The sequence below is a fragment of the Carcharhinus amblyrhynchos genome, chromosome 7 (assembly GCF_965287045.1).
Source record: "Carcharhinus amblyrhynchos chromosome 7, sCarAmb.v2.hapA, whole genome shotgun sequence".
In the NCBI taxonomy this organism is placed as follows: domain Eukaryota; kingdom Metazoa; phylum Chordata; class Chondrichthyes; order Carcharhiniformes; family Carcharhinidae; genus Carcharhinus; species Carcharhinus amblyrhynchos.
Genome location: NC_137330.1, coordinates 106493870 through 106520316, shown reverse-complemented (window position 1 = coordinate 106520316; position 26447 = coordinate 106493870). Strand labels below are relative to the sequence as shown.

General features: G+C 43.5%; 1 protein-coding gene across 1 annotated transcript in view; it reads left to right on the top strand.

Annotated features, from left to right (window-relative positions):
* Positions 1-26447, top strand: part of rev3l (REV3 like, DNA directed polymerase zeta catalytic subunit) — a 201785-nt gene that overhangs the window by 152330 nt on the left and 23008 nt on the right. Inside the window, exons 20-26 of the mRNA XM_080192921.1 lie at positions 205-323; positions 2911-3029; positions 4070-4211; positions 10789-11033; positions 14116-14224; positions 16636-16842; positions 21607-21716. Of these exons, the coding sequence (XP_080049047.1) occupies positions 205-323; positions 2911-3029; positions 4070-4211; positions 10789-11033; positions 14116-14224; positions 16636-16842; positions 21607-21716 (1051 nt within the window). The remainder of the gene's footprint in view (positions 1-204; positions 324-2910; positions 3030-4069; positions 4212-10788; positions 11034-14115; positions 14225-16635; positions 16843-21606; positions 21717-26447) is intronic.

Below are 26447 nucleotides of genomic sequence, written 5' to 3'. Positions count from 1 at the left end.
ACTGCTACCCTCTGTCTTCTTTGACTGAACCAGTTTTGTATCCACCTTGCCAGCTCACCGCTGATCCCGTGTGACTTCACCTTCTGCACCAGGTTCAGAATACAAAGCAAACATTATTTTAAGACTTATACAAAAGTATAAAGAGGTTCCAAAAAAACTTGGCACAAGTATGTTATGGAATTCTGACACTTTTTATTTTATTAGATGATGATAAAGAGAATCGGTTTGCTGCAGAGAGAGATGAATTTGGTGCCACTGCCATGTCTGAGATAAATGTTGTGGGACGGATCATTCTCAACGTATGGAGAATGATGAGGAGTGAGGTAACTGCTCATTTTTGTAATATACAAGTGGCCGAAACTGGATAACTTTGCATTAGCTAAGATAGAAACTATATCAACTTTATCAAGCTTAGTTGAATGAAAAAGAAATTGAAGGGATGTTGAAATGGGTAAATTATTAAATCTGTTTGTTTATAGAGCAAACACTGGTAATGATTCATAGAATCATAGATGGCCATTCAGCCCATCGAATCTGCACCTACCGAATTCCCACCTGAACCCTATCCCCATAACACCATGCATTCCCCCTGACACTAAGGGGCAATTTAGCATGGTCAGTCATCTTTGGAGCGTGGGACCCGTGCACCTGGAGGAAACCCACACAGACACGGGGAGAAGGTGCAAACTCAACACACAGTGAACCAAATCGGGAATCGAACCCGGGTCCCTGGTGCTGTGAGGGAGCAGTGTTAACTACTGTGTACCGTGCTGCCCATTTTGTGTTGAGTGCCCTGCTGTCATGTTATGAGTTTTACTTTGTGGTGTCCTGTGCATTATGTCACAACAATACACAGTAAAATAACCTTGCAATAAATGATGTCCATGATCACCAGAAAACCATGTGCTCAAGTTTACAATACACAGCTCCAAAATATCTGTATGCCACTCTCCTTTCATATTATTCTGGAGAATCAATGTCTCTCTGCTAGGCCCCACTTCTTTATGGGTTTCCAAAGAGTTAAACAATCCTACTTTGGCTGCTTTACACTGACAAAAAATCATAAGCAATTGGTTCCTATGTTTTGCCTACACGCAATTCAGTCAAAGGAAGGTATCCTTACATCTGCAAACAGCTGCATTTCTACAGTGCAAAAGTGGTTCTGAAAGAACAGTTGTCCTTTCTTTGGGAGAATGAGACAGGTTTAATCTCTTCGTGTAAACTTGAACAAATTATCTGTTGAGGCCAACGTCTTTCCTAAACTGTGCTGTGCAGCAAAGTGTTCTAAATAATCTCCTTTTCCTTTTGGTTCCAAAGTCTTTGTTGCAACTTCCTGAGTGTTTTAATTGGATTCCATAGCTTCTAATAGAATTGCCATTGAAATTCCAGCTGAAATGATGGCAGATGCTTGGTTACGCTTCACTTTAGAACACATTTGTAGGACATTTTGAAATAATTTGCAGCACAGGCCAAAACTGTCAGGGGAACATTGATTAGTGGTGTTGAGCAGGGATCTGTTCTGGGTTTCTTGTCCTTTGTGTTATGTAAATTTACTTCCGTTATCCTTTAGTTTCTAAACGGACAACTTGGGCAGATCGAAGAGAAATCATTGGATTTGTTCACGAGCTTTCTCTCTCTTTTACCATAGGAACTCTGGTTATATTTAAAAGCAAAACATGAGGTTTAATTAATTAACTCAAGTGAGTAGCAGTTTGTATCGAATAAACAATTTTTTACATTTTGACCTGCACTGCGGTTTATTTTGAAGCATCCTGCAGAAGCATTTTGAGATTACATGTCTAACCAAACAGTTGTTGGCATTCAGTTGCTTAAAAGAAATGCCACTCAGCAAACTCACTGCCAGTTACAATAAAAGACTTTAGAAGCTGAATAAAATGGGAGCTGTTTAGTACACTTTGCAACTGAGTACAGTTCATGCGGAAAGCATTGAACTCAAAATATGATTCAATCATTGTTACACGTTTGTAATACCATACTTTAATTGCCATAATTACATTGCATACTGGCCATCTTTAGAGGAACAATGTAAAGTTTACATCTTCTAATCGGTTTCAGTAACTGACAGGTGTCAGATATCTTCCCTGTCTGGACCATGATAGTAAAAAGTCTGACAACACCAGGTTTTAGTCCAACCTATTTATTTGATAATATTCTCATGCATTTAGTAGATATTTCATCTTTTTGTACCCAAACCTATCTCAATGGAGCAAATTTCAACCTGAACGTTATTGTGTGATACCTTCACTGGCATACTGTTAATTACCTTCATGTTATGCAGAGACTTGGTGAGACCACGTCATGAATACTGCATGCAGTTTTGGTCTCCTTATTTAAGGAAGGACATAAATGTATTGGAGGAGGTTTAGTAGACTGATGCTTCTAATGAGCGGGTTGTCTTATGAGGATAGGTCGGAAATGCTGATCTTGTTTCCATTGAAGTTTAGAAGAGTTGAGGGCTGACTTGATTGAAGTAGATAAGATCCTGAATGGTATTGGTGAGGTGGACACTGGAAGGATGTACCCTCTCATGGGAGAGTCCAGGTCCTAAGGAGTACTGTTTTAAAAGGAGGGATCGTCCTTATAGAACTGAGGTGAAGAGAATTTTTTTTGAGTGGTTGCAACTGCAGCTGTTTGCCTCAGAAGGCTTTAGAAGCTGGGTCACTGAATATTTTTTCAGGCAGAGGTAGATCAATTCTTGTTGGCAAAGTTATCGAGATTGATGAGAATGTGGAATTCAAAACACAAACAGATCAACTATGACATGGAATGGCAGAGTAGGCTCGAAGGGCTGAATGGCCTACTTGTCCTATTTTGTATGTCCTGATAACTGTCTAGAAATGTGTACAAAATGCAGTGATTTTTGTACAGTATTGTTTTTTCCTCTGACAGATTGCTCTCAACAATTACTCCTTTGAGAACGTAGTCTTTCATGTTCTTCATCAGCGGTTTCCACTCTTTTCCTTCCGTGTCCTGTCTGACTGGTTTGATAATAAGACCGATCTGTACAGGTAAATGTTTTGGAGCTATATTTTAGTAGTTAAGTAGAAAGCTTAGATCTGGATTATTTTTAGATTCCAGTTTACAACTCTTTGATCCATATTAAGTTAATCTAGCTAACATTAAATGAAGAAATAAAGCAACCACACCAAGAACCAGTAGTAGCAGACCTGCAATACAAAGTAAAAATGGTTAACTAAATTAAACTTGGGCGCACCTTCCTTTTGCTTCTCCAAACGTTTGCTTGACAGAGTTGATCGGGGGGTAGGGCCTGGGTGGGAGGTCGGTGCAGACTCGATGGGTCAAATGGCTTCTTTCTGCACTGTCGAGTTTCTGATTCTATGAAACAATCTGGTGTGGTGGGAGGTGCTGGAAGGTGCAGAGAATTTGGTTCTGGGCCTGCGAATAGTGTGCTAAATACGATGTAAGTACTGACCCTGCCTCCCAGCCAGTTTCTGGCACGGCTCAGACACTCCAGAAATCTGCCTTGGGAGGCACAAACGCAGCGCAAACACTCACGGGAAACTGGCGAGTCTGCCGACACGTGATTCTCCTGGCAGTGCAGCGGGCTGGGAGAATCATGGCCTATGAAATCCCTACAGGGCAGAAGGAAGTCATTCGGCCCATCCAGTCTGCACAGACCAAAATCCCACCCAGATCCAATTCTTGCAATCCTATATATTTGCCCTGTTAATCCCCTGACACTGAGGGGCAATTTAGCATGGCCAGTGCATCTAACCCACACATCTTTTTACTGTGGGAGGAAAATGGAGCACCTGGAGGAAACTCATGCAGACAAGGGGAGAATGTGCAGACTCCACACAGACAAGGACCCAAGCTGAGAATCGAATCTGGGTGCTGAGAGGCAGCAGTGCTAACCACTCTGCCAGCCTGTATTTCTGCACTGAGCAAAAATGAATTTAGAAGAATGTTCATGACTTTGAATAAGACACAATCGAGAATTTCTTTGTAGTCAGAATTCCATAATAAACCCGATAACCTCAAGTGTTTTGGTGCTTCCAACGTTTAGGAGTTCCTTTCATGATTGCAGGTGGAAAATGGTTGACCATTATATTTGCCATGTACGTGGAAATCTACAGTTGCTGGAACAACTGGATTTAATCGGAAGGACAAGTGAATTGGCACGGTTGTTCGGTATCCTCTTCTACCACGTGCTGACGAGAGGCGCACAGGTTAGTCGTTTAAACTCTGTGCCTGGTGCAGAAGTGATCCTGTGGTTCTTGTATATTACCATTTATTATAATTAGACTTTCTTTGCGTTATGTAAATTGAATGCAGACGGTTCAGAAGATGTTAGGGTAATATATCTGTGTGAAAAACATAAACTGATGACTTTTTACCTTTTTCCTGTGCACTTGTAATTTGCAAGTATTCAAATTCTCTTGAACAAGAAAATCATTGAAGAAAATCATGCAAAGTTTTTCTGGCACTTTACGTTTTGTCTGCAAGTAGAATTTTTGTTCAGTTGAACCTTTGACAGTGAGGCACGACTGCAGCCCTGTCCTGCACTGCCTCTTACCTAAGCATCATCTAGGCAATCTTGTTCTCTGAAATTTAAGCTGAACTATCTTTTGGAAATCCCTCTTGGAAAAGGGGAGGGAAAAGTGTTGGTGTAGTGGTAATGCCGCTGGGTAGTAATCTAGAGGCCCAGGCTAATGATCTGGGGACGTGGGTTCAAATCCTAAGGTAGTAGCAGGTGGAATTTGAATACCATTAATAACTGCAGTTAAAAGTTACAGTAACTATATGACATTGTCATAAAAACCCAACTCATGTCCTTCAGGGAAGGACTCTGGCCTGTATGTCACTCAGTTGGATCAAACTGCTACGAAGTGTAATAAAAGAAATGAAACTAGACAGACCACACAGCATCAACCTAGAAAACAACAGCAAACCCAACCCTGTTACTAACATCTGGGGACATGTGCCGAAATTTGAACAGCTGTCCCACAGACGAGTTAAGCACCAGCCTGATATAGTCACGGAATCACACATACGAAACGCTGACAGCACTATGGCACCCCCATCCCATGACAGAATAAGAAGATTTTTAATACATTGCATAAACCATCTGGATTTTTGTGTTTTAAAGCAATAAACTAATTGTAAATCATCTTCCGTTTTGCATCGACTTATCAGCTAGGAACATAATAATACTTGATACTAAATCCACATCCTACAGCAATAGTCAAAAAACAATATTTTTTACTCTCCCAGTAAAATATTTAAAGTCTTGTTTATTATTCACAAGCAAGGCTTACATTAACACTGCAATGAAGTTACTGTGAAATTTCCCCTAGTCGCCACAGTCCCAGCATCTGTTCGGGTACACTGAGGGAATTTAGCATGGTCAATGTGCCTAACCAGCACATCTTTAAGACTGTGGGAGGAAACCAGAGTACCCAGAGAAAACCCACGCGCGCACAGGGGGACTCCACACTGACAGTGACCCAAGCCAGGAATCGAACCCAGGTACCTGGCACAACATAAGTGACAATAAATCAAAGCAATAGCCTGGGCCTCTGGATTCTCACAATTGCATTATTTCACCAATAATAAAAGGTGTATAAAATTTTTGAATGACTGAATAAGGTGCAGCCTACTGTTTGCTTTGTGTAGCAGAGGCCACAGCATTGGCAATGCTGTTTCCCTTTTAACCAAAGACTTACTGTTTGAGTTTAATCATAACTGTGGCCATAGTTATGCTAATTAAACTTTACTTGCATGGGTTAAAAGGAAAAAAAGAGCCTCATGAAAAGTTGGGATATGTTGTGATATTACTAGAGAAGGGATATATTGGCACTGGAGGAGGTGGAGAGGAGATTCACTGGGTTGATTCCAGAGTTGAGAGGATTGGCTTATGAAGAGAGACTAAGTAGACTGGGGCTATACTCATTGGAATTCAGAAGAGTGAGGGGATCTTAGAAATATATACAATTATGAAGGGAATAAATAAGATAGAAGCAGAGGAGTTGTTTCCACTGGTAGGTGAAATTACAGTTAGAGGCTCAAAATAAGGGGGAGCAAATTTAGGACTGAGTTGAGAAATTCTTCACACAAACAGCTGTGAATCTGTGGAATTCCCTGCCCAGTGAAGCAGTTGAGGCTACCTCTTTGAATGTTTTTAAGACGAGGATAGATTTTTTTGAACAATAAAGGAGTTAAGGGTTATGGTGAGCAGGTGGGTAAGTGGAGCTGAATCCATGAAAAGATCAGCCATGATCTTAGAACATAGACATAGAACATAGAAAAACTACAGCACAAACAGGCCCTTTGGCCCACAAGTTGCGCCAATCATATCCCTACCTACTAGGCTTACCTATAACCCTCAATCCTATTAAGTCCCATGTACTCATCCAGAAGTCTCTTAAAAGACCCTATCAAATTTGCCTCCACCACCACCGACGGCAGCCGATTCCACTCACCCACCACCCTCTGAGTGAAAAACTTACCCCTGACATCTCCTCTGTACCTACTCCCCATCACCTTAAACCTGTGTCCTCTCATAGCAACCATTTCAGCCCTGGGAAAAAGCCTCTGAGAATCCACCCAAGCAATACCTCTCAACATTTTATACACCTCTATCAGGTCACCTCTCATCCTTCATCTCTCCAAGGAGAAAAGACTGAGCTCCCTCAACCTAACCCCTGGCCCCCCCTGTTGATTGAAGAAATTAAGGCTTGGACTTCAAGGACAGAGGAAGATCCCTTAGTCTAAGGAGCCAGGGAGGGAGAAAGGCTGCAGCGAGTGGGGATGGGTAGGCAAGTGTCTGAATGTCCTCCTTCCCCCTTCCCAGAGAGAAAATGTAATCAGTTACAAAAAGAGGAAAGGGCAAAAGAGCACTGCTGAAATAAGGGAAAGATAATCAGAGGTTAGCAGGAAGGGTCAGAGAATATAAACTGAAGAGTAAGGCAAGAAGTTGCAAAAATAATAAAAGAATCAAATCCACTGATTTTATTGCACACCACTCTGGCAACAAGGTAAGTGAATTGATGGCACAAATAGATGTAGTCAAATATGACTAAATAATCATTATGCCGATATGATGCAAAGTGACCAGGGCTGGGAACTTAATCTTCAAACATGTTTGACATTTAGGAATGCTAGTCAGTAAGGAGAAGGAAGTTGGATAATGTTAATAAAGGAAAGGACCCGCCCATTAGCGAGAAAGGATCTTAGATTGGTGAATCAGTTTCGGTGGAGCTAAGAGTAGCAGGGGGACAGCAAATATGGGTAGCAGATATTGGATGGGATCCTGTTCATTATACAAAATTGTTAAATGTAATGTAATAAGTGGGCTAAAAGCCCGATTCAGGGGCCTCCAGCCATGCACCTGACTCCCCAGAGGGAGGTCTGCCTGGTGGGCTTTATTGTTGCTCATGAAATACAGGGACCTGACGCCTTGGATTTGGGGGTGGAGGGGTGTTGAGTGGCAGAAGGGCAAGGAGTGCCCATGTGCCCCTCTGCTACTGCCAGGCTGAAGTGGAAAGGTCCCCCAACAGTCTTGTGGGTTGGGAGAGTGCTGGCTGGGGGTAAGGAGTTTGTTATACTACAGGTTAGAAACTCCAAAGTGTTTCCTGAAGTCCACCTGAATCATGAGTTCTGCAATCTGAATTTGGCTGGCGTGAACATGAGATGTTTCACTTCCAGTATTATTCAGCTAACTCACTAAGGAGCTTTCATCAAACTATTTATTTAAGTATATTGCTAATATGTATAGAAAGAAAATTAACAATAACTTTCATAAACAAGAGAATATAGGAAACGCCCCATTCAAACAAACATCCCATAAACAAAAACTTTTTCTGCAGGTTTAACATAGCAAAGACTATTGCTCACGTGATACTGGAATTTAATCCTTTGGTTGAACGCTGCAGTTCTCTTGAGGCACACACAGGCAAGCTTGGAGTCAGAACATCTCCCTAAAACACCAGGGAGAGAGATTCTAGTCAAGCCAGTGTCCAACAGCAGATTTTCTGCCCCAGGAAGGCCAGGAACCTTTCCAGCTAACAGCACAATTTCCAAAACCAGACAGAGAGGGAGAAACACTACTTTCCAGTATAATGGTCAGCCCCTTCTAAACTAAAACAGCAACTCAAAATTGAAACCGAAAGAGTTCTTGTCACCTGACCTATCAAGCAGTCTTCCTCCTAACAATGCAGGGTCATAAAACAAATTCCAAAAAGTACCTGAGGCCCACAGTAAAAATAAACAAAACCCCATTGAAGCATCAATAAAGGACTTCTCCAGGAAGCCTGGCAGCAATAAAAAAAAATGAAGCTGTGGCTGCAGGGAACATGACTTTTTTTTAAAAAACTTCTTAAAGGTGGACAAATGTCGAAAGCTGATCTTGGGTTCTTCCTTCAGATGGCGATCCCATAGTTGGGCTGCCCCTCCTCCCCCTGGAAAACCTGACAATCACTCTTGACATGGTAATTTCAGGCAGCTTCTGTTTGGAATCTTCATCCTTTTCTGTATGCTGTGAAATCTTTGAGGTGCCCTGGTCACTTTACCATCCATGCTCCCGGACACCTAAAAGCATTCAGAATCACATCCACACTCCATTGTGTGGAAGAGATTGCCCTTTATCTTTCAGATGCCCCAGATGTGAGAAGATCCTTTGAAGTGCTCAGACTGACAGGGAATGTCAGTTTCAGTAAAGGAAATGTTAATTTTGTACTCTGAATGAGCAGCAGGTGCAGTCTGGTCACTTTGACCTACTCAGACAGCTGAACAGCAGACCACACATTTCACTGTTGTTTCAAGCTAGCAGGTATCTTTCCCTTTTCACCAGGCGGCGCAGGCTCATTGGGCCAAAGGGCCTGTTTCCCGGGCTGTTTTTGTTCTTGTGCTCACTCGGTTTAGACATTGTCTGAGCCTTCCTAAAAAGCTGAAAGCCCTTTAAAAGCTTTGAATCCCTTTGGAAAGCTTTGTTTGCATTCAATTTCTCACTCCAATACCTTTAACTAACCTTTGACAGCTTGATGCTTTAACACAGCAGAGGAGAGCTTTTGGTTGCTCCTTTATAATGGCAATGTTTAGAAACATCCTTGTTTCAGTAGGTCCAAATAGCCAGAGAAATTATGTTTATAAATATTGTTTAGAAAAGAGGAACTGAAAGCTCTTTCCTGTTGAGGTAAAGCATCAAGCTGTCAGTCAAAAGCTGTGGTACTGGAGTGTAAAATTGAATGAAATCAAAGGTTTTCAAAGCTTTTGAGCTTTCTAGGAAGACTCAGAAACTTAGCCTCATTGTTTGAACACGGCATTGTTTTTGAGTGAAAGGGAAAGATACCTACTAACTTGTAAGAACAATGAAGTGACTGATCAGTTGTCAATCACAGTGGGTCAAAGTGGCCAGGCTGCATTTGCTGCTCATCCAGGCTACAAAAGAGATTCCCCCTGTTATTCTGAGGACTTCGAAGGGATCTTCTCACATTTGGAACATCTGACAGAGAGAAGGGGTAATCACTTTTACAGAATGGATTGCTATTATAATTGGGGGTCATGAATTTTAAAGTGACCAAGCCACTTGAAAGATTTCAGTACACAGACAAGAATGAGGATGTTGAACAGAAAGTTGCCTAAAATCATGTCAAGAGTGATCTTCAGATTTCCCAGGGCTAGAAGTGGCAGCCTAGCCATGGAACCCCCATCCAGGGGGAGAATCCAAAGGCTAATATCTTCCCTTAGCTCATGCTCACTCAACCCCCAAGCCCCTCCCCTGAGGTCACAGTATCACTGCCAAGATGTCAATGTCAGGTGTCAGTACAAGGTTGGCACTGCCAAGGGGCAGAACCTGAAAGAGGTGCCTGAGGGGGCCCCCATATTGGACTGCTTTTCTTGGGCGGTTGGTGAGGCCTATGAATGGGGCAGGGGGCACCCTCATGCCTATATGGTGTTAGTCAGCTATTCTTTTAGTGGTGGGGGGAGGATGCTTCTTTTGCTATGGAGTTGGGGGGTGCTCCCCTTGCCATTTGTGGGGACCAGGGGTAAAGTGTCACCATTTCTATTGTGGGGAAATGGGAGGGCTGTCTCTGGACGCTGAGATCAGTGTGTCCGTTTAAAAACAGCGCCCTGATCTCTCTGAAGGTGGGCTGGTGGGCTTGTTCTGCGGCATGCCTTTATTTGCATTGTTCAGGGAGGTGAACCCCATCCTCTCAGGCACTGCTAATATCAGTGGGGAGCATGCTGGTTCTCCCACTGGTGGGAACACTTGGAATCAATTCAGATGAATCGTGCCCAGTGTCACGTTGGTGCGGTACCTGTCTTTCATAACTTGAGCAGACTGAGCCACCTTGTTGGATTGGGTGGAAGAGAGCTTCATTCTGCTGCAAGTGCAGTATTTGCCCTGGAAGAGGGTCTTTGAAATTCTTGCCTCACCTCAGAGTTCAGAACTCCCCAAGGTTGAAGGTGACATAGTGGCACAGTGGTTAACGGTGCTGTCTCACAGCGCCAGGTTCAATTCCGGTCTTGGGTGGCGTCTGTGTGGAATTTGCAACTTCTCCCCATGTCAGCAGGATTCCTCCGAGTGCTCCAAAGATGCGCAGGTTGGTGGATGGGCCATAATAAATGCTGGGGGTGGGCTTGAGTAAGATAATCTTTTGGAGAGTTGGTGCTGACTCGATGAGCCAAATGGTCTCATTTTGCACTGAAGAAATTCTGTGATTCCATAAAGGAAGAAAATGGGCAAAACGAAACTGTTATGGTTGACCAACAAGCAGTCTGTGTAACACATTGTTATGTTTCCAGTATCGTGTGGAGTCAATGATGATGCGTGTTGCGAAACCAATGAACTACATCGCTGTAACTCCCAGTGTCCAACAACGATCTCATATGAGAGCTCCTCACTGCATTCCTCTGGTGATGGAACCTGAATCACGCTTCTACAGCAACTCGGTCTTGGTTCTGGATTTTCAGTCCCTTTACCCTTCCATCATCATCGCTTACAACTATTGCTACTCTACATGCCTGGGCAATGTTGACTATCTTGGAAAGTAAGACCTCTTTCTTTTCTATTTGTATTGTGAGTTGTACTGTCCACTGATACAGCAGAAGGGACTCCCGCGCTCAGGGCACTACCTGGTCTGGAGTAAGAGAGATTGTGATAGGGCCGGTGGCAGAGTCTTACTGCCCATTGTCCCACATGGAACCAGAGGAAATCTCTGTTCACTGACTGGCCTCAATGACGATTGGATTTGAGATGGTTCTGAAAAATAACGTTAAAACCAGACTGCCCTCAGGTGGCCATTTAAACAGCTTAAATTTTATTCCAGTTGGACAGTAAATGATTCTACTGCAGCTGATTTGCATTCTATTTAATAATAATATTCTGTAAAATAACACAGCTATATTGCAGCAGAATTTATTTTCTGTTGAGGATCAATCAACTTAGAGTCATAGCGGTTTACAGCATGGAAACGGGCCCTTTGGCCCAACTTGTCCATGCTACCCAGTTTTTAACCAGTAAGCTAGTGTCGATTGCTGCGTTTGGCCCATATCCCTCTATACACATCTTACCCATTTAACTGTCTAAATGCTTTTTCAAAGACAAAATTGTACCTGCCTCGCTACCTCTGGCAGCTTGTTCCAGACTCTGTGTGAAAATATTCCCCCTCTGCACCCTTTTGTATCTCTCCTCTTTCACCTTAAACCTATGCCCTCCAGTTTTAGACTCCCCGACCTTTGGGAAAAGATGTTGACTATCTAGCTGATCTATGCCCCTCATTATTTTATAGACCTCTATAAGATCACCCGTAAACCACCTATGCTTCAGAGAAAAAAAAAACTTAAAATAAGTGATACAACCAATGTAATAGTGAGACAAAGGTCAGTTCATCTTGTAGGAAAAAGTGAAGATTTGCTATATAACTGAAAATACGCTAATTGAAATTGTTTAACTGAGATTTTTAACACGTGGCCATGGTCAGCTGTCCAGCTATGTTCAGCTAAATGAGGCAGTAATTCCCTTTAAAAATTAAGTTTAAACTAACTGTACAGTATAATTCCTGCCAATTTATCTCATTTTCAATAGTACCATGAGGGTGCAAGTATCTCAGCCTTTTGGGTTAGATCAAGCGTTGGTCGGATCAAGCCAAGATTGGGTCTAATGCCTTATTAGCTTGGATCTTGTTTGCCTCTTTTGTGGGGACTTTGAATTGGATTCAGTTGGAATTTGAATTTGGTTTTTGGGGCGAGTAAGGAATGGATTTGGGTTTGTCTGGTCCACTCTGAGCATTGGCTTTGTCACTTTGAGAATGGAGTAAAAAGGAATTTAAAAACCATGAAGGTCTAATTGTTCTAGTACTTTCAATGTAATCAACTGGTTGTGAAATATTGACTTTTAACAGTTTTTGTTTTTGTTTGAGCTTCCAGCCTGAAACTTGTTTGCAATTTGAGAATCTGGAAGTCGTTTCAGAAGCGACCTCTGTCTCTATCCACCCTACAATGTCGATTGCTCCCTAACCAGGAGGGAAATAATACGAGATGAAGTGGTGCCATTCACTGGCAGCCTGTTGTCTTTCATTGCTAATCACAGTCTGTGCTCACAAGCCAGATTTGCTTGTTTCCTCATAAAATGAGAAAGGAGAAAAGTGGCTGTGAAGATGCCATCACTTTGTCATAAGAACTAGGAGCAGGAGTCAGCCATCTGGCCCCTTGAATCTGCTCCACCATTCAATAAGATCATGGCTGATCCTTTTTTTTTGTGGACTGAGCTCCACACACACACACACACACACACACACACACACCCCCCCCGCCCACGCTCACTCACCATAACCCTTAATTCCTTTACTGTTCAAAAATCTATCTATCCTTGCGTCAAAAACACTCGGGTAACCTCAACTGCTTCAATGGGCAGGGAATTCCACAGATTCACAATCCTTTCTATGAAGAAATTCCTCCTCAACTCAGTCCTAAACCTCCTTCCTCTCATTTTGAGGCTATGACCCCTAATTCTCGTTTCACCTGCCAGTGGAAACAACTTCCCTGCTTCTATCTTATCTTTTCCCTTCATGATCTTATGTTTCTATAAAATCTCCCCTCATTCTTCTGAATTCCAATGAACATAACCCCAGTCTACTCAGTCTCTCCTCAGCCTCTCCTCATAAGCCAACCCTCTCAACTCCAGAATCAAACTAGTGAATTTCCTCTGCACCCCCTCAAGTAAGGAGACCAAAACTCTGCACAGTACTCCAGGTGTGGTCTCACCTCCTTATACAGCTGCAACATAACCTCACTGTTTTTAAACTCCATCCCTCTAGCAATGAAGGATGAAATTCCATTTGCCGCCTTAATTAGCTGCTGTACCTGCAAACCAACTCCTTGAGATTCCTGCACAAGGAGCGACAGGTCCCTCTGCATAGCAGCATGCTGCAGTTTTTTACCATTTAAATTTAGTCCATTTTGTTGTTATTCCTACCAAAATGGATGCCCTCACTTATACCAACATTGTACTTCATCTGCCAGACCCTCGTCCACTCACTTATCTATATCCTTTTACAGACTTTCAGCACCCTCTGCACACTTTGCTGTTCCACTCATCTTAGTGTCATCTGTGAATTTTGACACACTACTTGGTCCCCAACTCCAAATCATCTATGTAAATCGTAAATAATTGCAGTCCCAATACTGATCCCTGAGGCACACCACTAGTCACTGATCGCCAATCAGAAAAAGACCCTTTACCCCCACTCCTTGCATTCTGTTAGTTAAACAATCCTCTATCCATGCTAATACATTATCCATAACATTGTGCCCTTTTATCTTATGTAGCAGTCTGGTTCGGCACCTTGTCCAATGCCTTCAGGCCCGTGTCCAGTACAGTCTGCTGGAGAAAGTGCAGAGTTACACTGATGGCGCAGGAGGCAGGGAGAGGGAAAGGTTCTGTTTTGTGGTATCTACCAGGAAAAACAAAACAAAACCACTCTGACAAAGGGTCATCTGGACTTGAAGCATTGGCTGTATGGATGCTGTCAGACCTGCTGAGATTTTCCAGCATTTTTGTTTTTGTTTCAAATTCCAGCATCCACTGTATTTTGTGTTTATCTTAAACATTGTCCTTCTATCTTTCATCAGGGAAGAAGAGTTTAAGTTTGGCTGCATTTCCCGGAAAGTGCCTCCAGAACTACTTCATCGACTTTGGAATGATATCACTATATCACCTAACGGGGTGGCCTTTGTTAAGGTCTGAATTGATCAACTTAATACAGTACTGAAGATAAAAACTAGTTGAGGGATGTTTTAAAATCAATCCAAGGATATTGAATGCTCTATTATTGGGGTTATTATCGATTGAAATACCTCAGTATAGGGTGCTGTGGACAGTATGCAGTGAACTAAACACACACTGCCTGGTTCAAATTAAATAGGGGGACCAATTCTGAGCAGAGAAGTTTATTGATGGCCCAGAATCAGCAAAAGTGGCCAAAAGCACAAATCTCACCTGTTCATGCATTGTCGATCCTAAACCTTGATTTAAAAATCATCTGCTCCAAAAATAAAGTCTCTGCACTGGTGGCTGGGGTTGAACATTGAGATATGTATATGAAGAGTTTGTTTGTCCTCTTCCCAAGCACCAGTGAACAAAGAGGCTAATCTCTGTCCCATATCTTCTCAAGGAACCGTGTTCAGTTGAGAGTCTTCTCTGGCATGACCCTGCAATGTACCAGGGACAGGCTAAAAAAGTCAGTGGCAGCTCTGGCACCAGAAATCGCTTTCATTAGTCAGGTAAAGACTGAACTGGCTGGGGCTCTTGAGCCTGAGTGAAGTTTGAGGAGTGATTTGACCCAAAGTATTTTAAAATTGGTAGGATAGATAGAGATGTTCCCACTGTGCAGGAGACTAAAACTAGGAGTCCTTAATAAACCTAATAAGGAACTTGAGAATAACTTCATGTATACCGAGTGGTTAGAATGTGGAATTTGCTACCACATGAGTAGCTGAAACAAATTGCATTTAAGATGTAAGTATATGAGGACAGAAACAGGAGTCATGGAGGTTTACAGCATGGACACAGGCCCTTCAGCCCAATTTGTCCATGCTGCCCTTTTTTTTGAAACCCCAAAGCTAATCCCAATTGCCTGCATATGGCCCATATCCCTCTATACCCATGTAACTATCTAAATGCTTTTTAAAAGATAAAATTGTACCTGCCTCTTCTACTACCTCTGGCAGCTTGTTCCAGACATTCACCACCTTCTGTGTGAAAAAATTGCCCCTCTGGACACTTTTGTATCTTTCACTTTAAACTTATGCCCTCTAGTTTTAGATTGCCCTATCTTTGCAAAAAGATATTGACTATCTACCTTGTCTATGCCCCTCATTATTTTATAGCCCTCTAAGGTCACCCAGCAACCTTCTATGCTCCAGAGAGAAACGTCCCAGTCTATTCAGCCTCTCCTTGTAACTCAATCCGTCAAGTCCCGGTAGCATCCTAGTAAATCTCTTCTGCACTTTCTAGTTTAATATCTTTCCTATAATAGGGTGATCAGAATTGCACACAGTATTCCAAGTGTGGCCTTACCAGTGTCTTGTATAACTTCAACAAGATGTCCCAACTCCTGTGTTCAATGTTCTGACCAATGAAACCAAGCATGCTGAATGCTGCCTTCACCACTCTGTCCACCTGTGATTCCACTTTCAAGGAGCTGTGAACATGTACCCTTAGATCTTTGTTCTGTAACTCCCCAGTGCCCCACCATTAACTGAGTAAGTCCTGCCCCAGTTCAATCTACCAAAATGCATTACCTCGCATTTGTCTAAATTAAACGCCATCTGCCATTCATCAGCCCACTAGCCAATTGATCAAGATCCTGTTGCAATTGGAGATAACTTTCTTCACCGTCCACTATGCCACCAATCTTGGTTTCATCTGCAAACATACTAACCATGCCTTCTACATTCTCATGCAAATCATTAATATAAATGACAAATAACAGTGGGCCCAACACTGATCCCTGAAGCACACTGCTGATCACAGCCCTCCAGTTTGAAAAACAACTCTCTACAACCACCCTCTGGCTTCTGTCAAGAAGCCAATTTTGTATCCATTTAGATACCTGGATCCCGTGAGATTTAACTTAAACAACTACCACCATACAGTACCTTGTCAAAGGCCTTTCTAAAGTCCATGTAGACAGCGTCAACTGCACTGCCCTCACTGACCTTCTTGTTACCCCTTCAAAAAATTCAATTAAATTTGTGAGACATGGTTTTCCACTCACAAAGCCATGCTGACTGTCCCTAATCAGTCTTTGCATCTCTAAATGTCTGTAGATCCATGCAGGCATTTAGAGATGAGGGCATGCAGGTTAAATGATGAGGGGTAGGAGGTGCATTAGTACAGCGTAACTTAGTTGGCCGTGTTCCTAGTGAATGGTAAAGCATGCTCAAAAGGCCGAATGGCCTATTCCTGTTCCTGTTTCTTATGATCTCATGATCGATGTCAGTAAATTTCTAAGCATTGAATTCACTTGTTTCTCAACTGATTCAAATTAAGGAAAACTGCAAAACAGAGGTTGATACAATGATGTGGGATAATGTTTAAATGTCTTTCTAAGATACTACTTTTTCGGTAACTTGTTGTTGGATTTGCAGCCAACTGTGCGCAAAGGTGTGTTGCCAAGCATGCTTGAAGAAATACTGAAGACCAGAATAATGGTGAAACAGTGCATGAAAGCCCACAAGAAGGACAAAGCACTTACAAAATTGCTTCATGCTCGACAGCTGGGCCTGAAGCTCATCGCCAATTTCACTTATGGTTATACCGCTGCTAACTTTTCTGGAAGAATGCCATGTGTTGAGGTATGTTAATGATCTGTCAAACACATTTTCCAAAATGATGCTTTCTCAATATAAAGCCTTCATTTTAGTCAAACGTGGGCTGCGTCAATGTATAGTTATGCAAATGTATTGAGTGGCTTTGAGCTTTATTTATGCCATTTATTTGCTGTAATTCGTATGCAAATATAGTGAAATTGTTTATTGTATGCTATTATTATTGCTGGAATGATACAGCAATAAGTTTTAGGAGGACTGACATTAGTGGTATGAGCAGCTAGGTGACACGTGCAACTTAATGTAGACAAGTACAAGTGTGAGCTAATAGATTTGGGGAATTAAACCAGGAATGGGCATTTAACATTGAATGGAAGTATGTGGCTGTATGGGAGACAAGTGATGCAATTACATAAATCACTTTGGGATTTATAACAGTACTTGGAAGAGGTAATGATGAATATGTACAATGGAATAGTTAGGCCACCTGAGACTACTGTGCAATTTTAAATATCCTAATTTCTCTATTAAATGAAAGTTTTGACTTTATGGCGCCAGTCGCAGAAACTTCAAATCCAAGAAAACCGTTCTGACCAAAATTTCTCAAAAACCTTCATAATTCCCAATTTTATTAAATTTACACTTCGCCTTTTCCGCTCCAGTAGAAATAACTCCTACATTTTGAGCTTCGCTTCCCGTCTCTGTCATTATTCTCATGAACCTAGGTTTCACTTTGCACTGGTAGAACTGGTCCCTTTCCAAAGGCCATGGATCTGAGCTCAGTTTACCTTCGTACAAATAACTGTTAATCCACTGGAGTAGTGTGATCTAAATTTTCATTTTCTAAGTCCTGATATACATTAATGATCTAGATCTTGATGTGCAGGGAACAGTTTCAAAGTTGCAGATGATACAAAACTTCAAAATATTGCAGACTGTGAGGAAGATGGTGAAGAACTTCAGAAGGACATGGGCAAGTTGGTGGAGTGGGCAGATAGGTGGTAGAGAATGCTGAGAAATGTGTGGTGATGCATTTTGGTACATGGAATATGAGGAGACAATACAAAAGTTAATAAATAAATTGTTAAGGAGTGCAGGAGCAGAGGTACCTTGGTGTATATGTGCATATATCATCAATGGTAGGGCAGCTGGAGGGAGCAGTTAAAGCTTACTGTATTCTGAGCTGTATTAATAGGGACACAGAGTACAAGAGCAAGAAGGTTATGCTGAACTTCCTCAGCTGGGGTACTCTGTACTGTTCTGGGCACCACACTGTCGGAAGGATGTGAATGCATTTGAAAGAGGTTTACAAGAGTGGTTCCGGGGATGAGCAACTTCAGTTACGAGGGTATATTGGAGAGGTTGGGACTGTCCTCCTCAGAGGAGAAAGTTCAGAGGAGATTTGATAGAGATGCTCAAAATCACGAGGGGGCTGGACAGAGCAGATAGGGAGAAACTGTTCCCCCTCATAAAAGGATCAAGAATGAGAGGGCACAGATTTAAAGTGATTTGCAAAAGGAGCAAATGTGATGCGAGAAAAACTTTTTCACATGGCGAGTCGTTGGGGTCTGGAATGCACTGCCTGGAGGTGTGGTGGAGGCAGGCTCAATCAAGGCATTGAAAAGGTGTTAGATGTCTCTCTGAATAGAAACACTGTAAAAAGTCTGACAACACCAGGTTTTAGTCCAACCTATTTATTTGATAATATACTCACAAGCTTTCGGGTTAGCCCCTTCGTCAGGTGAATGGAGAGTTCTGGCCTCAGACAGAGCATATAAAGCACAGACAGTTTAGAGATTACTGATTAGAATGCGAATCCTTACACCTAACCTGCTGTTCAAGACCTGAAGTGGCTGATAATGTGAGTGGAAGGAGCACTGATCACAGGTTAAAGAGATGTGTATTGTCTCCAGACAGTACAGTAAGTGAGGTTTTGCAAACCCAGGCAAGTCACGGGGGTTACAGATAGTGCGACATGAACCCAAGATCCCTGTTGAGACCGTCCTCATGTGTGCGGAACTTGGCTATCAGTCTCTGTTCAGCGACTCTGCGCTGTCGTGTGTCGTGAAGGCCGCCTTGGAGAATGCTTACCCGAAGGTCAGAGGCTGAATGCCCGTGACCACTGAAGTGTTCGCCAACAGGAAGGGAACAGTCTTGCCTGGTGACTGTCGAGCGATGTTCATTCATCCGTTGTCGTAGCGTCCGCATGGTCTCCCCAATGTACCATGCTTCGGGACATCCTTTCTTGCAACGTATCAGGTAGACAATGTTGGCCGAGTTGCAAGAGTATTTACCATGTACCTGGTGGACGGTATTCTCACGTGTGATGATGGTACCCATGTCGATGATCCGGCATGTCTTGCAGAGGTTGCTGTGGCAGGGTTGTGTGGTATTGTGGTCACTGTTCTCCTGAAGACTGGGTAGTTTGCTGCGAACAATGGTCTGTTTGAGGTTGTGTGGTTGTCTGAAAGCAAGAAGTGGGGGTGTGGGGATAGCCCTGGCGAGATGTTCGTCTTCATCAATGATATGTTGAAGACTCCGGAGAAGATGTCGTAGCTTCTCTGCTCCGGGGAAGTACTGGACGACGAAGGGTACTCTGTCCACTGTGTCCTGTGTTTGCCTTCTGAGGAGATCGGTGCGGTTTTTCGCTGTGGCGCATCGGAACTGCCGATCTATGAGTCAAGCACCATATCCTGTTCTTATGAGGGCATCTTTCAGGGTCTGGAGGTGTCTGTCACGATCCTCCTCATCTGAGCACACACGGAGCAGTTGAACCAGGGACACTCCTCGTCACAATGGATGTCTCAGCGCTCTACACCAACATCCCCCACAACGATGGCATTGCTGCGACTGCCTCAGTACTCAATGCTGACAACTGCCAGTTTCCAGATGCAATTTTACAACTCATCCGCTTTATCCTGGACCACAATGTCTTCACCTTCAACAACCAGTTTTTCATCCAGACACATGGAACAGCCATGGGGACCAAATTTGCACCTCAATATGCCAACATCTTCATGCACAGGTTCGAACAAGACTTCTTCACTGCACAGAATCTTCAACCGATGCTGTACACTAGATACATCGATGACATTTTCTTCCTTTGGCCTCATGGTGAACAATCACTGAAACAACTATATGATGATATCAACAAATTCCACCCCACCATCAGACTCACCATGGACTATTCCCCAGAATCAGTTGCATTCTTGGACACACGCATCTCCATTAAGGACGGTCACCTCAGCACCTCACTGTACCGCAAGCCCACAGACAATCTCACAATGCTCCACTTCTCCAGTTTCCACCCTAAACATGTTAAAGAAGCCATTCCCTATGGACAAGCCCTCCGTATACACAGGATTTGCTCAGATGAGGAGGATCGTGACAGACACCTCCAGACCCTGAAAGATGCCCTCATAAGAACAGGATATGGTGCTCGACTCATAGATCGGCAGTTCCGATGCGCCACAGCGAAAAACCGCACCGATCTCCTCAGAAGGCAAACACAGGACACAGTGGACAGAGTACCCTTCGTCGTCCAGTACTTCCCCGGAGCAGAGAAGCTACGACATCTTCTCCGGAGTCTTCAACATATCATTGATGAAGACGAACATCTCGCCAGGGCTATCCCCACACCCCCACTTCTTGCTTTCAGACAACCACACAACCTCAAACAGACCATTGTTCGCAGCAAACTACCCAGTCTTCAGGAGAACAGTGACCACAATACCACACAACCCTGCCACAGCAACCTCTGCAAGACATGCCGGATCATCGACATGGATACCATCATCACACGTGAGAATACCGTCCACCAGGTACATGGTAAATACTCTTGCAACTCGGCCAACATTGTCTACCTGATACGTTGCAAGAAAGGATGTCCCGAAGCATGGTACATTGGGGAGACCATGCAGACGCTACGACAACGGATGAATGAACATCGCTCGACAGTCACCAGGCAAGACTGTTCCCTTCCTGTTGGCGAACACTTCAGTGGTCACGGGCATTCAGCCTCTGACCTTCGGGTAAGCATTCTCCAAGGCGGCCTTCACGACACACGACAGCGCAGAGTCGCTGAACAGAGACTGATAGCCAAGTTCCGCACACATGAGGACGGTCTCAACAGGGATCTTGGGTTCATGTCGCACTATCTGTAACCCCCGTGACTTGCCTGGGTTTGCAAAACCTCACTTACTGTACTGTCTGGAGACAATACACATCTCTTTAAACTGTGATCAGTGCTCCTTCCACTCACATTATCAGCCACTTCAGGTCTTGAACAGCAGGTTAGGTGTAAGGATTTGCATTCTAATCAGTAATCTCTAAACTGTCTGTGCTTTATATGCTGAGGCCAGAACTCTCCATTCACCTGACGAAAGGGCTAACCCGAAAGCTTGTGAGTATATTATCAAATAAATAGGTTGGACTAAAACCTGGTGTTGTCAGACTTTTTACTGTGTTTACGCCAGTCCAACGCCAGCATACCCACATCATTAGAAACACTGTGCAGAGGTATGGGGGAAAGGTAGGGGAGTGGCACTAAGTCATGACTGGAAAAGCTTGTACAGACCTGATGGGTCAAATGGCAGCCTCCTCTGCCACAACCCTTTTTTTGATACTTTGAAATGTTTATCACCTCTGGGTAAATTTAACGTTTTCTACTTTTAATAAAACAAATGAAAGAATGCTGTGAAGAATTTTTTTAATCAGATAAAAGTTGTGTCAAATTAGGATGTAATATCAAATATTTGTTTGTACTGATGTTTTTGATTTTTTTATATATAGATTGGTGACAGCATTGTTCTCAAAGCAAGAGAGACCCTTGAGCGGGCAATAAAGTTGGTGAATGAGACAAAGAAGTGGGGAGCCCATGTTGTGTACGGAGACACTGATAGGTATCAACTGTTGATCAAACTACAATCAACTACTGTGTTAAATAGCTATTTAATAGTTAATGTAGCCAATACCAGATTTCCATGTACCTGGCAAAGATCAAAACCAAAATACAAATGTTGGTAATCTCATCTGGAAATATAAGAATCCCTCGGTGCAGAAGGAGGCCATTTGGCCCATTGAGTCTGCACTGACCACAGTCCCACCCAGTCCCTATTCCCATGACCCCACACATTTACCCTCCCAATCCCCCTGACTCTAGTGTCCATTTACCATGGCCAATCAACCTAACCGGCACATCTTTGGACTGTGGGAGGAAACCGGAGGAAACCCACGCAGACACAGGGAGAACATGCTAACTCCACATAATGTTCCAAGGTCAGAATTGAATCCAGGCGCAGTGAAGCAGCAGTGCTAATGATTGCTGATCTACATGTAAAGAGGAGTAATGTTTTGCATATCACCTTTCATCCAAACTGTTTTTGACATGAAAACCTGATTACTGGGTTTGCAGGATGTGGCTGCTCAGAGGAAGCCCAGTTTTTAGAACATAGAACATTACAGCGCAGAACAGGCCCTTTGGCCCACGATGTTGTGCCGACCAGTTACAAAACAATGACCCACTAACCTAAACCAATCCCTTTTCATCCATAAACCTATCCACGGATCTCTTAAACGCCCCCAAACTAGGCACATTTACAACTGCAGCAGGCAGGGCATTCCAATCCCTCACCACCCTCTGGGTAAAGAACCTACCCCTGACATCCGTCCTATAACTACCCCCCCCCCCCCCCTTAATTTAAAGCCATGCCCCCTCGTGCTAGCTTTCTCCATCCAAGGAAAAAGGCTATCACTATCCACCCTATCTAAACCTCTAATCATCTTATATGTTTCAATAAGGTCCCCTCTTAGCCGCCTTCTTTCCAGCGAAAACAACCCCAAATCCCTCAGCCTCTCCTCATAGGACCTCCCCTCCATACCAGGCAACATCCTGGTAAACCTCCTCTGCACCCTCTCCAAAGCCTCCACATCCTTCCTGTAATGTGGGGACCAGAACTGCACACAGTACTCCAAGTGCGGCCGCACCAGAGTTGTGTACAGTTGCAACATGACGCTGCGACTCCTAAATTCAATCCCCCTACCAATAAACGCCAAGACACTATATGCCTTCTTAACAACCTTATCTACTTGATTCCCAACTTTCAGGGATCTATGTACACATACACCTAGATCCCTCTGCTCATCCACACTATTCAAAGTCCTCCCGTTAGCCCTATACTCGACACATCTGTTATTCCTGCCAAAGTGAATTACCTCACACTTTTCCGCATTAAACTCCATCCGCCACCTCTCGGCCCAGCTCTGCAACCTAAGTCTTCCTGCAAACTATGACACCCCTCCTCACTATCTACCACACCTCCGACTTTGGTGTCATCAGCAAATTTACTAATCCACCCAACTATACCCTCGTCCAGATCATTAATAAAAATTACAAACAGCAGTGGCCCCAAAACAGATCCCTGAGGCACACCACTCGTAACCGAACTCCATGATGAATAAGAACATAAGAAATAGGAGCAGGAGTAGGCCATCTGGCCCTTCGAGCCTGCCCCACCATTCAATAAGATCATGGCTGATCTGTCGTGGCTCAGTTCCACTTTCCCGCCCTCTCCCCATAACCCTTAATCCCCTCTCTTATCAAAAACCCATCAACCCGCTTCTTAAAAATATTTAGCGAGGCAGCCTCCACCACTTCAACGGGCAGAGAATTCCAGAGATTCACCACCCTTTGAGTGAAGAAGTTCCTCCTCAACTCCGTTCTGAACCGCCCCCCCTTTATCTTGAGGCTGTGCCCCCTAGTCCTACTGTCTTTTTTGAGCGGGAAGAGTCTTTCCACCTCTATCCTATCCATCCCATTCATCATCTTATACGTCTCAATGAGATCTCCCCTCATTCTTCTAAACTCTAACGAGTACAAGCCTAGTTTATTCAGCCTCTCCTCATAGCTCAACCCCCTCAACTCCGGTATCAGCCTAGTAAACCTCCTCTGCACTCCCTCCAAGGCCAAAATATCCTTGCGCAGGTGCGGTGCCCAAAACTGCACACAGTACTCCAGCTGCGGCCTCACCAATGCCCTATACAGCTGCAGCAAGACCTCCCTACTTTTATATTCAATCCCCCTCGCTATGAAGGCCAGCATCCCATTCGCCTTCCTGACCACCTGCTGCACCTGCAGGCTGGGTTTTTGCGACTCATGCACAAGGACCCCGAGGTCCCTCTGCACCGTCGCCTGCTGCAGTTTTTCGCCCCGTAAGTAATAGTCCTTCCTACCATTCTTCCTACCAAAGTGGACCACCTCACACTTGCCAACATTAAATTCCATTTGCCATTTCCTGGCCCATTCGCCCAGCCTATCTAGATCCTTCTGCAGACTCTCCACACCCTCCGCACAATTTGCCTTTCCCCCAATCTTGGTGTCATCAGCAAATTTCGACACCCTACACTCGGTTCCCTCCTCCAGATCATCTATATTTACCATCAACCACCACCCTCTGTCTCCTATCCGCTAGCCAATTCCTGATCCAATTCCCTAGATCACCCCCAATCCCATACATCTGCATTTTCTGCAGAAGCCTACCATGGTGAACCTTATCAAACGCCTTACTAAAATCCATATACACCACGTCCACTGCCTTACCCCCATCCACCTCTTTGGTCACTTTCTCAAAAAACTCAATAAGTAAGGCATGACCTACCCGCCACAAAACCATGCTGACTATCTCCAATCAATTCATTACTCTCCAAATAACTATAAATCCTATCCCTAATAATTTTTTCTAAAACCTTGCCCACAACAGAAGTGAGACTCACCGGTCTATAATTCCCGGGAAAGTCTCTGTTCCCCTTCTTAAACAATGGGACAACATTCGCTAACCTCCAATCTTCCGGTACTATACCAGAGGCCAACGACGACCTGAAGATCAGAGCCAGAGGCTCTGCAATCACTTCTCTTGCCTCCCAGAGAATCCTGGGGTAAATCCCATCCGGACCAGGGGACTCATCTATTTTCAGACCCTCCAGAATATCCAGCACATCCTCCTTATCAACTGTAACACTGTCAATTCTACTCCCCTGCAACCCACTGTCCTCCTCAGCTATATCCATGTCCCCCTGCGTGAACACCAAAGAGAAATATTGGTTCAATGCCTCTCCAATCTCCTCCGGTTCCACACATAACTTCCTGCTGCTGTCTATAACTGGCCCTAATCTTGCCCTAACCAACCTTCTATTCTTGACATACCTATAGAACGCCTTAGGATTCTCCTTAACCCTATCAGCCAAAGTCTTCTCATGTCCTCTTTTAGCCCTTCTTAGCTCACTCTTCAACTCCCTCCTAGCCAATCTAAAGTTTTCTAGTGCACTACCCGAGCCCTCACGTCTCATCCGAACATAAGCCTCCTTTTTCCTTTTAACCAACGAATCAACTTTTTTGGTGCACCACGGTTCCCTAGCCCTACCAATTCCTCCTTGCCTGACAGGGACATACCTATCACGGACTCGCAGTAGCTGCTCTTTGAAAAAACTCCACATTTCGGACGTTCCCAGTCCCTGTAATCTCCTAGTCCAACCTAAAGTTTTTGACTGACGTCATTCTGACTTCCTCATACGGGCCCAGTTGGCCAACCTAAGAATATTTGTAAAGGATAGAAATCTCAGTAGTGAGCTGCCATTGGAACCTTGATCTTGGACCATCTTGACCCAGTAACTGAGAAGAGTATTAGCATACCAGTACACAAGTCAACCAAATGTCATAAGTACAAGAACGTCCTAAAAATCTGTGACATCAAATGTATCCTGGCCATATACCCAGACCATGATTAAGACTGCCTATTTCCACCTCTATAAGCTCATCTGATTCCACTTCTGTCTTAAATTACCTGCTGCTGAAACCATCATCCATGCCAGTGTTATCTCTAGACTTGACTAATCCAACACCAAACAGCCTCTTTCGTTCTATCATCTGTACTTCTTTTCACACATTCCGATCACTTAATGGACACTTTCAGCACCTTTCTCAGCCTTCTGTATCCTCATTTCCATTCCCTTTTTCCCATTCCATCCCCCCACTCTCATAGTATAAATCCCTATTGATTCCCTGGGCTCTCACAAAGGGTCATCTAGACTCGAAACGTTAGCTCTATTCCCTCCTCACAGATGCTGTTGGACCTGCTGAGATTTTCCAGCATTTTCTGTTTCTGTTATCCGTTCCAGGTATTAGTTGAGTAAACTTTCCCAGAATTGCTTCCAATGCACTTAAATAAAGTGTCTGATACTGTACAATGTATTCCAGATCTATTCTCTCTAATAATCCATATAACTGAAGCATAACCTCCCTATTCATGTATTCAATTTGCCTTGCAATAAACAATAACATTCTGTTAACTTTGCTGTATTACTTGCTGTACCTGCATACTTTTGCAATCCATGCCAGATCATTCTGCATCTCAGCTGTGCAATCTCTCACCATTTAGATCATATACTTTTTTTATTGTGGGCACTCTCACATATTCCCACATCATATCTATTTGCCACATACCTCACCTGTCTTTATTATTTTGTAGCCCCATATTGTCCTCTTCTTAACTCACTTTCCTCCCTATCTTTGTGTCATCAGCAAATTTAGCAACCATTCCTTTGTTCCTTTTGTGCAAAACATTATTTAATTGTCAAAA